At 36.8% G+C, this 16,450-nt stretch overlaps 1 protein-coding gene across 1 annotated transcript in view; it reads right to left on the reverse strand.

Moving 5' to 3' along the window:
* Positions 1 to 758: 758 nt before the first annotated feature.
* Positions 759 to 16,450, reverse strand: part of LOC104628555 (potassium voltage-gated channel subfamily H member 8-like) — a gene marked incomplete at both ends in the record, with an annotated part of 36,422 nt that continues 20,730 nt past the window's right edge. Inside the window, 3 exons of the mRNA XM_010297185.1 lie at positions 759 to 999; positions 3,179 to 3,292; positions 6,393 to 6,406. Coding sequence (XP_010295487.1) covers positions 759 to 999; positions 3,179 to 3,292; positions 6,393 to 6,406 — 369 coding nt within the window. The remainder of the gene's footprint in view (positions 1,000 to 3,178; positions 3,293 to 6,392; positions 6,407 to 16,450) is intronic.

Below are 16,450 nucleotides of genomic sequence, written 5' to 3' on the forward strand. Positions count from 1 at the left end.
ACAGGTCTCAGCTATAGCTTGTTGGTATGACAGCCCTGAGTGGTGTTATAACAACAAAAACTTGGGCAAAAATGTGACTTTAGTCAGGGATTCTTTATATTCACAAAGAAAAGAATAAGATAATACAAAAATGAAATCCCTTTCCTACAAGGCCACTGTTAGATATGACTTGTCTTCTTTTTAATTATTTAAAGGTACAGGGATTAAATGGATCATTGAAATAAAAAGTTTAGAGAACAGACCAAATGACAAGCTGCAACCTCTTAAATTCTATCTCAGTTGTCAGTATAGCATATTGATAATGTACATTTTCCTTGTAGCAGTATGACTTTTAATCTTATGTCATTAGTTTTTAAAATCTAGTGATTTTCAGCTTGTAGTCCATGGGTCTTCTGAGTGTCTGTGGAAGGTAATTAAACGAAGAGTACATTATGAACAACTCTATAGTAATTCCAGGGCACACCCCTACATTGGGAAGGCTTTAGGCATCCACAGAGTGAAATAATGGTTTTCAACCTTTCTTAAGGTAAAAGGTACCCTTTGAGTAACAGCAGGACTACCTGAATTAATTTAAAGTAAAAAGGGGGAAAAAAAAAAAAGTTGATCTAAAGTTCAGATAAAATCTTAAACTATACAGATAAAATTGATTTTCTTTAAAATCATTAAAGCTATTATTATTTTATCTTCTATGTTATACATTCTGTGAAAACCTTAAATGACAAAAAAGAGTTCCCAAGCAAACCCCAAACATATCTTACCAATGATAAAAAGAATTTCCACTGCAATGTCACTGACAGTTGTGCTTCGAGTTGCAGACAGCTCATCATGGCCAATAAAGCAAACATTGTAAGGTACAGTCACAGCAACATAAAACGTTGCTAGTAAAATAAGCCAGTCCCAGCCAGCTTTAAAAGTGCTAAAATGCAACAATATGAACTTGGATTTTTTTGCATCTGAAACTTTGTATTCTGGAAATGCTGGTTTATCTACAAAAACATTCTGAAAAAGAAAGAAAAAAATGAAATGAGACAAAAAACAATAAATTGATCATACAGATACATTTCTTCCAATGCAGTTTGTCTTAAGCACCATCTACTCCTTTCTATATATTTATTCCTATTTGCAGTACTATGTTCTAACATATACAAAACATCCTTCCCATACTTATTTTAGGGCTGTGAGGAGGTTGTGTCAGACTAACTCTAGCCTGGTCCTGTGAACTGAACAGCTATAAGTAGTTGAGGCACCTCTCTTGATTTAGTTTCGTCTGAGGGAATCCAGTTCGTGTGCCTGAGACTCTTATGAACCAAAGTACAATTAATAGGAATAATTTTTTGATTCCCTTTAAAATTGCACTCTGGATCTAAACCAAAATACTAATGTAGACCCACCATAATACAGCTCCAGAACCGACTACCTTCACCGTTAGACTATACCTAGCTTCATCATGGGTCTTGAGTCTGCCACCTAAGCCAGCAAAAGGTCTTTGCAACAAAGACTTGTCTCACGCACCAGTTTTATAAATTCTTACCTTTCATCCTTCAGAGTTTTAAGAAAAACACTTATCTTTCTGAAAAGCAATATGCGCTGTATGTGTTGTCTTGTACTATTTACTAACAAAGTTCTTGCTCACTGTCATTGTGCCCCTCGTTAATGTGGCTCCAGTAATGAAGAGCCTCACAAAACAATATTGTGTATTCAACAAGCTAAGATTACTTCTGATCTTGAAGTTATTCACTATGAATATAAAAAGACAACTGCTGCATGACCACAGACTTAATTACATTTGCCTTGCCTGTAACAGCCTTTCTCTTTGTGTGCTTTTGAAATACTGATGTCCTTGCCTTCTCCATTCTCAATTCTCATTCACGAATCTTAGGGGCTGAATTCTCACTGTTGTTAATGTCAACCCATTTTTAATCACAGAGAAGAAAATGTTTCTCTTATGACTTCCGATTCATAGCGCTAAAAATATATGCACTAGAGGTAATAAATTAGTCTGACAACAAATGTTTTAAACCAGCATAATATCATCCGCACAAGGATTTTGACAGTACAGGAAAGTAACCAAAAGTTATTGAAAAGTCATCTTCCTAAAACATATTACTGTGCTATGAAAGTACCACTGGAAGACAAGACCTGGTCATATTTTAGAGATTTTTTTAATTATTTTTACACTTTTTTGACATTTAGCATTTTTTAAATTTGACATTTATATTCAATTGAAGTGACTGTATGCCCTTTGAGGTATAAACCAGATGTGTATTTTCACATCCTTAACCTATACCAAGTTTTTTCTGCTTTTAATTTCTAACATAATATTGTATAGGAATACGTAACTGCACTGCTGCTTAATTTTGGTAACCAATAAAAGAAACATGCCCAGTGACAGATCATCTTTTCAGGGTGTTCACGATCTATATCCTTTGGTTACTTTTTCCATTGTCTGTCTTCCATCCTCCCCCTAACCATTAAAAAAAAAAAAACAAAAAACCCAACATTTTTTTCTTGTGGCCCTGTCAAATATTTTAGCTTTTTGATGCTAATGATATACAAACAAGAAACTAAATACCATTTCTGATTTGGTTTTTGCAATATTCAGAGCATGTTTTATGAACTTATATATTAGTTATATTTACTAGGGAACACAGAAGTAATTTAAAGAAAGAAACATTACTACGTCAATTAGGAAATGAAAAGATAAATTTACTCAGCACAAAGTTAGAGACATTCACATGAAAACTTGCCTGAATGAAGTGTGACCTTCTGGAGCTTACACAGCACGGAGATTTTCAGCTAGAGCAATAGCAATAGCTTGAGTGTCGTCTTCTTTTTTTTTTTTTTGGCAAATAATATTTATTGAAATGAAATAACTGGGACTGTGAGGTAAATTAGAACCTAAAATCAAGTTCTGAGAAATTTTATAATGTGGCTTTCCTGAGGCTAAATAAATGTTTGTTTACAGTATGGCTAAATGCACTGTCTTGCTATATGAAGTGTAAACAAATACCATAGTAAGCAGAACTGCACTTAAGTGAACTGTACTTTACTCCTTTTGTTACAGTAAAATTATGACTAGGACATTTCTCAGGTACCCACTGACCTTTTACAGCACTTTTTAAAAAAAGAAGACAGTACAAAGAGTACATTTTTGAAAAAAGAGAAGAATTACACCTACATTATTAATTTTTAATTTGTTCTTCTCTCTTCTTTGTAGATGTCCAGAGATATGATAAAGAACAGCTCTACTCCGTCTTCGTGCTGACTCAAAATGTGACCCCGCTCTAAATTCCTTTCCATTTTTCTGCAGAACAGAAGTGAGACTGCATTAAACATCAGGAAATGGCACTTTAACCTTTGGAAGCTGAACTACTGCATTCTAGACTTTGGTGGAAATAGTGCTAGATGTAAAGGTTATACACACTTTTCTTAGTTTTGCTGAATCTTTTGCAGTTCAGAAAACAAAATTCCCCTCCTGAAGGGTAAATAAAAATCGCTGTAAAGTTTTAATTGCCAAATGCCTTCATGCAACTCAGAAGCAATTAATTAGAACATATTATTTCAAAGATAAGAAAAAATGTACTCTTTACTGTTTCAGGAATGAAATAGTGATTGCTGACCAGAAGCAAGCATGGCTAGGAGTAACCACTTAAAACGTCCTTAAGGTGTTCCTACTCCCTTTTTTATTTCAGAGGAAAAAAAAATCCCTTGTGGTGTATTTTTTAAAAAGAAAGAATCTGACTTGTACTCCATTATGTCAGAATATGCTAATTTGCAAGCTTGCTCATTAGTAATAGCCAATTCTTATGCATTTAGATTTCTTTTCCCACCACATGGTTACTGGCATAATCACCTGACACATTCCTTGGTGACATGAAATCCGTTAAGAGTAAAGACTGAACACTGTTTTGGAAAGGTTTGTGAGTTTTCCCTCTATTCAGATGTCTGTAATTGTCAGTCATGGGATCAAATTTTGTTCTTGCTTATACAGCAGTAAATTCAAAGTAACTCCAGTGACTCTGATGGAATTACAGTGAATTGATGCCAGGGTAAATGAAAGCAGACATTTTGTGATGTGTCAGGATTAAGAAAAAAGGAATTAAGGCAGTAAAGGAAGAATCTCTCTGTAAAACAGGTTTAATTAAAGTCAGTTAAATGCATACAAATTAAGGGGGGAAAAACCCCCCTCAAAACCAATTAACAGAGCCAGAAATTAACAACAAGCAAAATAGCTACATCTTGAAACCTGCCTAGAAAAGCAAGAAAGATTTGAATTACAGGAGACTGGCATATGTTTGGCTCTACAACATAAAACCATACATAACAGAAAGTATAGGAAGCTAAACTTTCCAAACTTCTCAGTGAAGAATGTTTCATGTAATTCATGCAAAAGCCCTCTCCAGCTGAGGATTTTTTATATGTCAGTAAGGAGAAGAAGGGGGAAAAAAAAAAAAAAGAAAAAAAAAGAAAAAAAAGGAAGCAAAAAAAGTTGAACTGCAAAACCAGATATCTTCTTGAAAGCTGGAGGAGGCAGAGGGAAAAGCCTCATAGTTACCCATCTCCAACTTGTGTGCCTGCAGGTGGTTTAAAGAGCTACAACACATACAGGTGCCAGCTACAATGAAGAAATGTAAAAAAAAGCGACTATTTCAGAAAATACTCAACTAAGTGAACCTTTTTTTTACATTTTCATCTCCCAGTCACTGAACCATTTAAACTCAAAATAAATTCTAAAAATGTTCTTAAGTTCAGGGTGAGAGCAGAGTGCTTATCTGTTTCTCTCAGCAAAAACAAATGTAAGTCTATTGAATCAGGTCTCCACTGTAGTACTGGACAGCTGTAGTGGTCTTTTTTTGTCAAACAACTTTGAAATTCTCTTTAAAACTATTTATAGGTCTCTCTTTCTTCCCCTTCTCAACCTAAACCGCCATGTTGGATGAAGTCATCCAGCTTACTGCCTCCCAAAGTAGTCAATAAAATATGCTTCAGATCTGCTATGAAGCAGGCTGAGAAAGTGGGCAAATACTTTTCCCAAGTTTCTGACCAGCAAAGTTTACAGGACTCTTTAGCTAAAGGCTTCATCTTCATGATGTCTCATATCTAATACCTCTCCATGTCCTTAGCCTACGAAGGACAAGATAGTCCATCCTGGTAGGTGATAGATACAACAGCCTGCGTGACGTGATGTGTTGTGAGACCCACACTGAACCCTGTTGCAGAAGGCAGGCGTGGTGCCTTCAGGTGGAGTTTCCCTGAGTATTTTCAGCATCCCCAGCAATACAAGGCTTTTGCTGTGTGGAAGCGGAGCTCTCTACCTCTGGTCAATTTTGAAGGCCTTCTCTTCACCTCTCCTAGATCTCCCATGTCTTTTTAAAGATATCCTTCTAGTAGCTCCTTTTTCCAGAATAACATGCAACTTTCAAGATATGGATACACGATTACCTGATACACTAGCATAATAATGCCTTCAGTTTTTTTCTTAATAACTCCTAACCTCAGATTTTCCTTTTCCTTCGATGCTGGACAGCAAGCTGAAAGCTGTCCATAACTCCACCTCTTTCCAGAATGGCAATATTTACTATGGAGACAGTTGATGTATGCATATTCAGTTGAAGTTGTTTCTTTTTTCCTATATATTTATTGTCACTGATTTTTTATTTTCTGTCCACTCTTTAAATAAAAACAAGTTTCTTATAAAATCTTATACTTTATGTGCCAGCAACCTGATAATGTTTCACTTTAGATGGATCTTATCTCTCCTTACATAGGTTTAGCATTCCAGCCACTAAGAATTCTGTACTCACTAATCTGCTCAGGCTGATATGGCACTATCTTACTAGTTGCATATTTGCACAGCAAGTGATTTCCATCGCTTGCTGATTCCACTATTTGCAAAGGATTAGTGCTACCTCTGTTAATATTGGAAGTCACCCAACTCCTAGAGACAAAAAAGCATGGAAAAAAAAAGGAAAGTGTGACATTCACTATGAAGTAATAATAATTTTGGTCTTCAACAGAAACGGTAAAGGTTTTTTAAATGTAGTTATTAGCAGAAAAAGAAATACGGGTTACCTGTGCAGATAAGAGGTCATCAGACAATGCCATCACTGGAGCACATGTCAATAGCTTATAACATATATCAGTGAATGGCATCTGTGAATTCTCCTGGTTTCTGATCTTCCCAGTGCCTTTAGGAAAAAAAGGCAATCCTGATCCTTAGTAAACTGCGTTGTTCACCAGGTGTGCCTTGGTATGCGTGCGATTATTGTCTGTAACCTTCAGTCTTTTCCTGTCATACTCAGTTTACAGATCGCTATTCTGAAGGAGACAGTTTACTTTTTATAAACACCCATCTGTTTGTTTCTGGTTCTTAAAAAATGCAGGTACCTGACAGACTTGCTTTTGTCTTTCCATGGCTAATCTTAGCAAAAAGATACAATAGTAAAGACAACCATAAGAAGAAAGACACTTCAAATACAGCTGTTTTATTTTTACTCTGTGCTTAAAATCAGAAGCATTTCTCATCTCACAAATATTGTGAGAAATCATTGTTCTACAAAAAGCTCAGATTTGGGGCTCTATTTCTTGGCGCTTCTACACACCCTTTCCTGTGTGATGATTATTGAATGCCCAAAAATAGCTCTTAAAAAGAATACTTTGCAATTTAGTCCTAACTCCCCTTTTCTTTGATCAGAGAAGTGGTAATACATTTTTTAAACTCTTCTTCCTGTCCTTCTGTGTTGTTTTTTCTTTAGAATGAGATTAGGTATAACACCACAACCATCACACATGCCAATCTCAGAAGTCTTTTCTAAGAAAAGAAACTAACACCACCATCTCTTTGCCAATCCTAACATTATTCTCATAACAGCTTAAGACTATTTACAATCTTGTAAGGGAGGTTGCAGTAAAAAAAGCACAATCAGACACAAAAAACTTTGCGACTGTTGACTTTTCTCTTTGTGTTTTTATAAGAACATGGGGCATCAAAACGCGGAAGCATAACTCTTTTCTTGTCCCTTTCGAAAAAAAAAATCTACTCTTTAAGTATGTATTAAAAAAATAAACCCCGACAACTTCTCATAAGCTCTATTAGATATGAGCTGCCCTAGCACTGCGAAAGAACTGTAAACCCATCTTTACTGACCAAATTAAAACCAAATCTATGTCTGCTCTCCTTCAGAGCACATCAGAGTAGTCAGAGCATAGCACTGGATATAGTCCAGAATACTTTATGGTTTATAATGTTCTCATTCCTCAGATAAAGTTTGATACTTCTAAGTCCTTGAAATGTAAAATGAAGTGTTTAATCGTCAAATGGGAGATAAGACTCATACTGTTCTTTCAGTCATGAGGTTCAAGTGGTAACAAGTAAAGGATACCACAATTCCTTCCTGAGGCAGAGCTGGACCTGGAGGAGGCCAAGGGGAGCCCATTGCAGCCTGCCAGCTCCCGCGGACCTTCCTTCTCAAGGACAGCTGAGAGGGTGACAGGAACTGGCTCATGGCCCAGGAACTCTTCCACAGGCACGAGCAGGCTGCACCTGAATATCACTCTGCTCTTGTTCTAGGTCTCCAGCCCTGTGTTTGGCTGTATTTGAGCAGGTATAGGAGCTTCCCTGGAAGGTAAATCCACGACACACAAGCAGAACCACCATAATCTCCTTCTGCAGTGGAGTCAAGCCGTCTACAAGGAGTAGCTCTGATGTGACCCAAAAGCATTTTGCTCACTCCATAGCAGACAAGCTGTGGCATGAGAGAGACCATGAAATGAATCTCTTTCCAAATACTGAAATAAGTTAACCTGCTCTGGCCAGAAAGGTTGTACATTATTGACAAAAAATGTCTCAGCCTTGGTATTTTTCCTCATTTTTCACAGCATTAATTTGTATCCCTTTGAAAGCACTGCCTTTACTTTTTCCTCAGATTATGCATTATCACAGCTGAATATGCATTAATTAAAAACACTACCTAGATTTCTCTCTGGTGTGATTAAATGCCCAAAGTGCTCTTTTAGGATCATCTCCCAGTCTGATCTTGGATCATTACCACAGAAAGTTTTCTATACAAATGTGCATGAGTGCAAAAGAGAAAATTAATATCTAGTATTTCATTCATATTACACAGGAAAACCAAAGAGATTTATCTGCTTTTACCTAAGCAATCATAAAGTTAGAGAACGAATGAAAGCAACCAGTGCCTGTCAAATCTAACCCAGAACACGATATACTAACAATATGTGAATGAGGTGGAGAGGGGCAAGGGAAAGTAGTCTGACATGCACACCCGAGTAATTTTATTCACAGAAAGTAGTTCTACCAAAAAACAATGGGACAGAGTTATCCTAAAGTCTGTGAAGCTACAGACTTAGACCTTTTAGCAGTATTTCTGCATTTTTTTTTCACTCCTTTGAGTATAGTAGCCATTGAAAAATTAGATTACACCACTAGGGACAAGACCATAACCATTCGCTGCTTTTTTACATCTTCACAACCACATTAGCTCCATACGCAAGGTTATATTCCAGCCCCAACTACTTGATTGCCCCTGCTGTCTTGTTTGCTTGCCAGGTGGGGTTAGGCTTAGGGTCAGATTGATTCAGACACACTGACTATCCTTTTCAAAGAGTATAAATATGACCATCTCAAGTCATGGCATGCATCAAACCTGACTGTCCACGTGGGCGAAAATAGGAAAGATAGTGTAGTATAGATATAGCTATCTTTAAACACTTTGCAAGGAAGAGTTCTGAAGAAAAGCAGTGAACTACAATCAGATGGCTGTGGATTTGCATGGACAGTCATCCCTACAGTGCCTGCTATCTGGAAAAATTACAGGGTTTAGGTTCATTTAATAGTGTAGCGTATACTTACATAAGTAGGTTTGCATAAAATAATGAGATGATTTCTTCTTAGTTCTTTTGAGGTCCAGGAGCAAGTGTGAGGAATAAATAGATAAATTTTTTATTCTCCTAACATTTTACTCAGAGGACTGGATAAGTTGGCAGATTAGTTAAGGACATTTTTCTTTATTTTGTTGTTTACAAAGCTAAAGTCAATCATGAGACAAAAGAGCAGATAATGCCAGCTCACACCTAAAAAAATTTATCATACAATTAATATCCTTCTGAATGTATGAACTAGATTTCCTTTTGAATAACAAAAAAAGGTAGAAGAGGACAAATGGAATTTCTTCATTGCTAAGAAGCATCCAGATATGGACAGGCTTGAAGAGATCCATGATGCTGCTCCATGTACATGCTGAAGCACTGTGAAAAGGGGTAGTAACTGAGCTTACACTGTGACTTCAAAATACTGTTGGTTGGACACTTCCCTCCTCAAAACACAGAGGGAGCAGAATATTCGTGTGCCTGCGTGATCTCTCCTACTGTTGTATTCTGAAATCAGGCAGGGAAATAAGCCTCCCCCATTACCTTTCCTGTGTCTTTCTCTAGGGTGTCATAACCCAGACAGCCCTACCGCACAGTGAGATCTTACCTGGCATATCTTACACATACTGAATTGCTCCTTTTTGATCCTTGGTTCAATGAACCATTTATTAAAGAATTTTTCCATCATTTATTAATCTTACAACTCTATCTATAAAAAGCTTCCTGTAAGAAATACAATCAAGATTTTTTGTCCTTTTAATACAAGTCTTGAGAAATCCTCATCACTTGCATCATAAGTTAAGGAAAACCACAGCAGAAAGCTTGATCTTTGCATAGACACTCATGAATAACACACATGCTGTAAAATGAATACAATGATGTCTACAGGAAAGACAAAGATACTTAATAATATGCAGTATCATTAATGTGAAATACATTTCATAGGTAGTCCTCAAAAGAAACACCCAACAAGTAAACTTTGAAGGAGTCTTGTAGTAGTAGTAGAATTGTAGGAAGGAAATACAAAAGAATTCTGAAGGAACACAATAAAATCTTCAAAAACAGGTTGTATAGAAGGTTGGTATTAATTATTCTAGGCCTTTTAAAAGCTTTAGCTAACTTTCGGATATTATTTCCTAGGGAACAGCAGTTGTCAATAAAGAGAAAACTGATAAAACCCCATTTGGTGTTAATGACAGAATAAAAGCACCACCATGGGTATAGGCTGCAGGAGGTCTGTTGGTTGCATGACACATTCTTTCTGTCAACAACTACCAAATTTTCTATTAGCTGTATAGTGGATCCAGGCTAGCCTCTAGCTGCTCTTTTATTCTGTTAACTGATTAACTGATTCAACAAGAAGATGTACTTAACACACACACCATCTGAAAAACTGTAAATACTATTACAAAATACTTTTAAAAGGGGTCAGTTTTACACGGAATCAATTGTATGATTTTTATCATTTTAATATTGTACCTTCATAGAAAATTCATCTTTGAACAGGCAGAGAAAAGAAGCAATAGTATAAATTACTACTAACGTTTCATGGATCATAAAATCCTTTAAACAGTGGTATGCTTATGAGATAAGAAATCCTTAAGCACATTTTGGGCTGCTGATTCTTCCACCATTAAGAAAAAAGGATAGGTGGTAAAAGACACACAAAAACCAGAAGGAGGGATCTTTCTCCATCTCCATTTTGGTGGTTGATGGGTGTACGCTCCTAAATAAGTAAATAAATCTTTTTTAGATGATGATATTTGGGCCTATCTCATAAAATTCATAATTAAAAAAGAAAAGCAAGTAGACACACTTTTCTTCAATTACCTCTAATAGACTGAGATTCATCAGAAGAACTGTGAAGGTGAGTTGACTTTAAGCTAGTTCCCTGTTTATTAATACTACTGCCTCCTGCCAGATTTTACCTAAAAATTACAGAATCTCTTATAATGAAGTAAAATATTCCAACTCAAAAATAACTATACCATAATTGTGTAAAAATAGTTTATTTACCAGCTTATTACTATGCAATTAGAGACAGTCATCTCAAAAGGGCAAAAATTGTGATTTTTATTATGCCACCAAATTTAAAACATGTCTATAGATTAAACTGGAGTGAGTGGTCATATGTAGTTCTTACAGAACAAAATGTAGTGTTATCATCACTTATTCAGCTTTTCTTTGCTATTCAACACTATTAATCATTAAATTAATCTGGTTTTTGATGTAATTTTATTTCCTTGAAGAGGATTTATTTCGCAGAAGAGGTTTTATTTCCTGGAAGAGGTTTTATTTCCTGGAAGAGGTTTTATTTCCCACAGTGAATGTTAGTTCATGGCAAAGTGATATGCTCATTTATCATTATGAACAAAAACATAACTGTAATAATACAGAGAATGTTTGAAATACTTTTTTAAAAACCCTAGAGTTTAAATATTTCCATTTAAGTTACTGAGAAACTTTTCATTGACTCCAGCAAGTTGTATTTCTGTGCAAGGATGTAGTATTTGAGGACATAAATGTTACTGAACCTAAATGCTGTTTTTTCCCTTTAATTCCATTAATTCAATCACATACTTTATTTACTTTAGTTAATGATATTGTGTCCTCCAGAATATTTGAGGAAGGTTATTTGTAATTGGAGGTGATTATAATTTCACAATCATTGATCTTTACAAAAATTAGTTAAAAAAATATTTGTACAGAAGTTAGTGGTAAAGTATAAGCTTGCACACTTTAGTGAAAATAGGATCACATACACCTGAATAATTTCTATCTTGTAATGAAAGCATGTCTTTTGAAAATGAAGACTTGTTTTCTTACTATGTTTATCTATAATTCAGAACTAGATCAGTCACCTATAAAAATGTTTTGTGGTCAATGCAACTTGTCCAGAGTTAAAACAAAGGGGAAAAACAGCTTTTTAAAAAAAATTAGCTTAAAGAGCCAAGACATATGTAAGTTGAAAACCCTATAATGTCTGTGTGTATGTTTCATGTGGTCATTGAAGGACCCAGAAAGTATCTCTGATTATCTCTCAAGGAATGAGATTTTCAGACCATGAAAGTGACTTGTCATAAACCAAAACAGTTTTACAACCTTAATTATACAAGGTAGGATGGATGGTGGCATTTGTAAAACCATCTTTGCTATAGCTAGGCAAAATCCACCTGTAACAGGTCTTATTTGCTGAGTCTTTACAGGACCTCAGAGTTGTTCTGAAGAGCTACAGCATGAACTACATTCAGTAAAACTGCAATTACAAGTGAATTCTGCAAATGGTCCAAGTCCCCTTATATGTGTTCCTGAACACAAGGTACATATGCAATATGCATTCTAGTCCTCATAGTCTCTTAATTAAAAAAAAGTAAGACACCAGGCTGCGTCTATGCCTGTGAAAGTCTTTAAAGACATGTATTCCTTTTCAGATTTTTTCCATATAAAGAAGACCTTTATGTACAAAGGTTTACAAACCCTCTACCTCCTTGAAAAAACCCCTTCCTCTGCCCCTCAAAAAAATGCCTTACACACACGCAACTCTGAAGAGCTCTTCTAATTTGCAACACGTATACTAAAGGTATTGCCTGTTTCTTCCATGCTTTCTGTTGTCAATATTACATGGTTGAGCTAGGAAACTCCAAAAGGAAAATCTTGAAGATATTTTCCACTGCGTCTTCCATAACTCTAGTGCAAAAAATGTAAAAGCACCAAAATGAAAACCAATAGAAAAAAAAAAAACCAAAACCAAACACCCCCCTGCCCCCCAATTTGACGACTTGGTTTCTAAGGAAAATCTATAGGTGATTGCATGAGTTTATCTAGGAACTTGTGAGTCAATGAACTATTTGGCTGCTAATGCATATATTCTCTCACCCTTCCAGGATATCTCAAAATACACTCTGCTCCTCTGCATTTGCTCAAGAATCAGTTTCCTTTTCTTTTTCTCATTTTACTCCACATATACCACAAAGGAGGCTTTCCTTTCACCTCCAGACCATACCTTATGCCTCCCTGAGAGTTGCTGGAATGGAACTGCCACTAGCATTTAACACTTGGTAAAAAGCTAAAGCAATGGCCATGAAAATTGATACGTCTCTAAAGGTTCAGAGCTCAAATACAACTTACTTGCTTTCATAAGAAGGTGTAAAGGGGAGAGGGAAAGCATCTATATGCTCACATGTATCTGCAGGAACAGGGAGTAGATGGGCAGCTCTTTTTTTGTCCCCTAAGTGCTTACACTCTCATGCACTGACCAGGAGGAAAGCAGTTTCTCTTTATGAACATGCTTCCTACTTTGATGGTTAGCCAGGAGCAAAATCATCCTAGAGAAGATGTAACTGAGTCATTGCAGAATAAAGGTTTCCCCAATATGTTCTTCCTTCGGGCAATGTGAAATTTGGGGTAGAACTGTGCTTCTCTCACACCTCCCCCATTGGCAGAACTGCATGGTGCCCCAAGCACCCTGAAACAATTTTATCTGCTTTCAATACTGTACATTTAGGTGACTGTACATCCCCCTCTCAATATTCTGCCTCCTGACAGGCATAAGGAGCTTTAAAATGAAAAGTTGTGCCCTAAATATTCACTGCTGTAGCTTGAGCAATCACTAGGTATCTGAGACTGTAATTAAGCAGAATAAATCAAAGAGCATATTGCAGAATTTCTTAGAAGAACCACCCATCCCTGCCCTCAACAGACATTTCTTACATAAAAAACTGGAAAGCAAAATGTTTGGTACATGGTCTTTCAATTCTGGCATACTGAAAAGAACAACCCCTCCCTCCAACAAATGATGCATAATCAAAATAAACCTGTTTTCTTAGAAATTTGTATAGACCTAAGGGTTAATAAGAAGCCAGAAAAAGCTAGCCAGTTAAACCACAAAACTGCGGTTTAGTTTAATCCATGGTGGGAAAGGATCTATTCCAGCTTTTAATTCACATTATTACTAGGGTAAAAGCATCTTTGCACAGGCAGGTCAACCTGGTAAGGAGGCCTTCAAACTAGGAACAGGATGGGAAGAAGATGATGACCAACAAACAAGTGAGGAAGTGGTGAGGTGGACTGACAACTGGCTGAACTGCTGGGCTCAGAGAGTGGTGATCCGCAGCATAAAGTCCAGTTGGAAACCACTCAATAGCATTATGACTGGGGGATTGATGCTATTGGAAATACTGTTTAACTTCTTCATTAATATCCTATAAAATGGGAGAGGATGCACTTTCGGCAAGTTTGCAGATGATACAATCTGGGAGTGAGGAGTTGTTACATCAGATGTTTGTGCTTTAAGAAGGTTCAGAGCGTCCTTCAACAGGCTGGAAAAATGCACCAACAGGAACCTCATCAAGCTCAGCAATGGAAGGTGCAAAGTCTTACATCTGGGAGTAATAAACCCATGAACTAGGACAGGCTGGGGGCCAGTCAGCTGGCAAGCAGATTGCCAGGCAAGGACCCGAAGGTCCTGGTAGACACCAAGTTTAACATGAGCCAGCAAGATGCATTTGTGGCAAAGGTGGCCAACAACATTGTGGTCTGCATTGGGAAGAGTGGTGCCAGAAGGTTGAGGAAGGTGATCCTTCCCCTCTACTACACTGGTAAGACACATCTGCAGCATGCAGTGTTGGGTCCAGGTCTGGGCTTTTTAGTACAAGAGAAATATGGACGTACTAGAAAAAATCCATTAAATGGCTGCAAAGATTATTAGGTATTTGAAGCATCTAACAGGAGGTGATGCTGAGAACTGGGATTGTTCAGCCTGGAGCAGAGAAGTCTCAGGGAGGCATATGATCAGTATGCATAAATACGTGACTGGGGGAGGCGAAGACAACAAAGCCAGAATCTTCTCAGTGGTGCCCAGTGAAAGGACAAGACATAATGGGCACAAAAATTAAATACATTAAATTCTGCTTAAATATAAGAAAAAGCTTTTTTACTTTGTGAGCAGTCAAACACTGGAACAGGCTGCCCAGTGAAGTTGTGGAGTCTCCATCCTTAATGATATTCAGCACAGATCTGGACATGGTCCTGGGCAACCTGTTCTATCTGACCCTGCTTTGAGTAAGGGGCACCGGAGTAACAATCTCCACATGCCTTCCCACCTCAATTGTCATGTGATTCTTTGGTTGTTACCTATGTCACACATTATTATAATAATACTGGAATAAAGCTGAGAAAACCTGTCCTAAAATAATTGTTTTCAAACAAAGAGCTAAAAATTTTCTTGAAGTTAAATACAACAAATAAATTAACAACGAAGGCTAAAGGAAACTCCTTGAAATGAGTCAAATTCAACAGGGGAATTTTAGCAGTGATTATAACAGTAGAACTCTACATCTATATAACCCAAATTATTATAATTTGCATACAGATTAGAGATCTAAAAGTAGTCACAGACTAATTTAATTTCTTATTTCCCTACCTGGATTCTTGTACTCTCACTAACTTCTACACGTATCCAGGTGTATCATGGAAAGTCCATATGTGGAAATGAAAAAACACAGACCCAGCTGTACCATATTGGTGTCCAGGTTTGGAGTTTGGTATTTTCAGTTTAATCAGTTTTTCACCACAAGGACAATGAAACTCTTAACCAGTTTACCAAAATGTAGCTCATCATAAGCTAGGATGCTAAAATAAATCTCCCATAAAACTGTTTAAGAAACAGTTTCTGAAGGAATCATTGTGTTTATAAAAATACCTTTTCCTGTATATTGGAAAGGAAAGATTAGAGAGCCCAAGTTTAGGAAGAAAAGCTGTTGAGTTTCTTTTCACAACAGTAAATGACTATAGGTATTATTAAGCAGATGGAAAGCAGAGTGTATTTCTACAATAAACTTACAGATAGGGGAAACGTATTGTTGTAAGCAAATTACTGATATTGAAAAGTTGAGACCTCTAGACATTGCAATTAAAACAGATGTGGGGGTAGGGGAGGAGGATCATAAATTAACTTAAAAAAACCCCAAACAAGCCAAGCCAAACCAGAGAAGCCATATGAGAGTTGCTGACTGTCACAGCACTTCTTAAAGACTGCCAGACTTCTCAAGCATGTATTTTTGCTTTTTTCTTATATGAAAGTCTTAGGACAAAGTCTGCTCTTCCTATTGGCTGATAGGGCTGATTTCACTGGAAACTTTTATACAGAAGAGCAGAAAAAGAGTCTGTTAAACTTGTATTTAGAATGAGGCATTCAAAAGAGAAGTTCACAGACGACATCTGACATTTGGGCTGGGTAAAGGGAAATCAGGCAAAAAAGTGGACTTTTGGAAGGCACAAAGGAGCAACTGAAGTTGTGTGAACAGATGAGATAAAATAAGTAAGAAAAGGTCTGCAGAAAATCGAAGAGGCTATCCACTCCTGAGGTCAGCAAAAGTAAAAAGACAATCCACAAGAAAAAAAGAGACCATAAACCCAGGAGATAAAGCTCAGGAAGGTGTCATTGTGAAAGTACAAGGAGAATAACATTTTACAGGAGAGAGAGATGGTGTTAAGGGGAAGGAAAGACATGAGGAAGAATGAGTTTGGAGAAGACTTTTGGAGGTGCAACCAGGGAGAGTGT

Source organism: Phaethon lepturus, unplaced genomic scaffold (assembly GCF_000687285.1).
Source record: "Phaethon lepturus isolate BGI_N335 unplaced genomic scaffold, ASM68728v1 scaffold10101, whole genome shotgun sequence".
Classification (NCBI taxonomy): Eukaryota; Metazoa; Chordata; class Aves; order Phaethontiformes; family Phaethontidae; genus Phaethon; species Phaethon lepturus.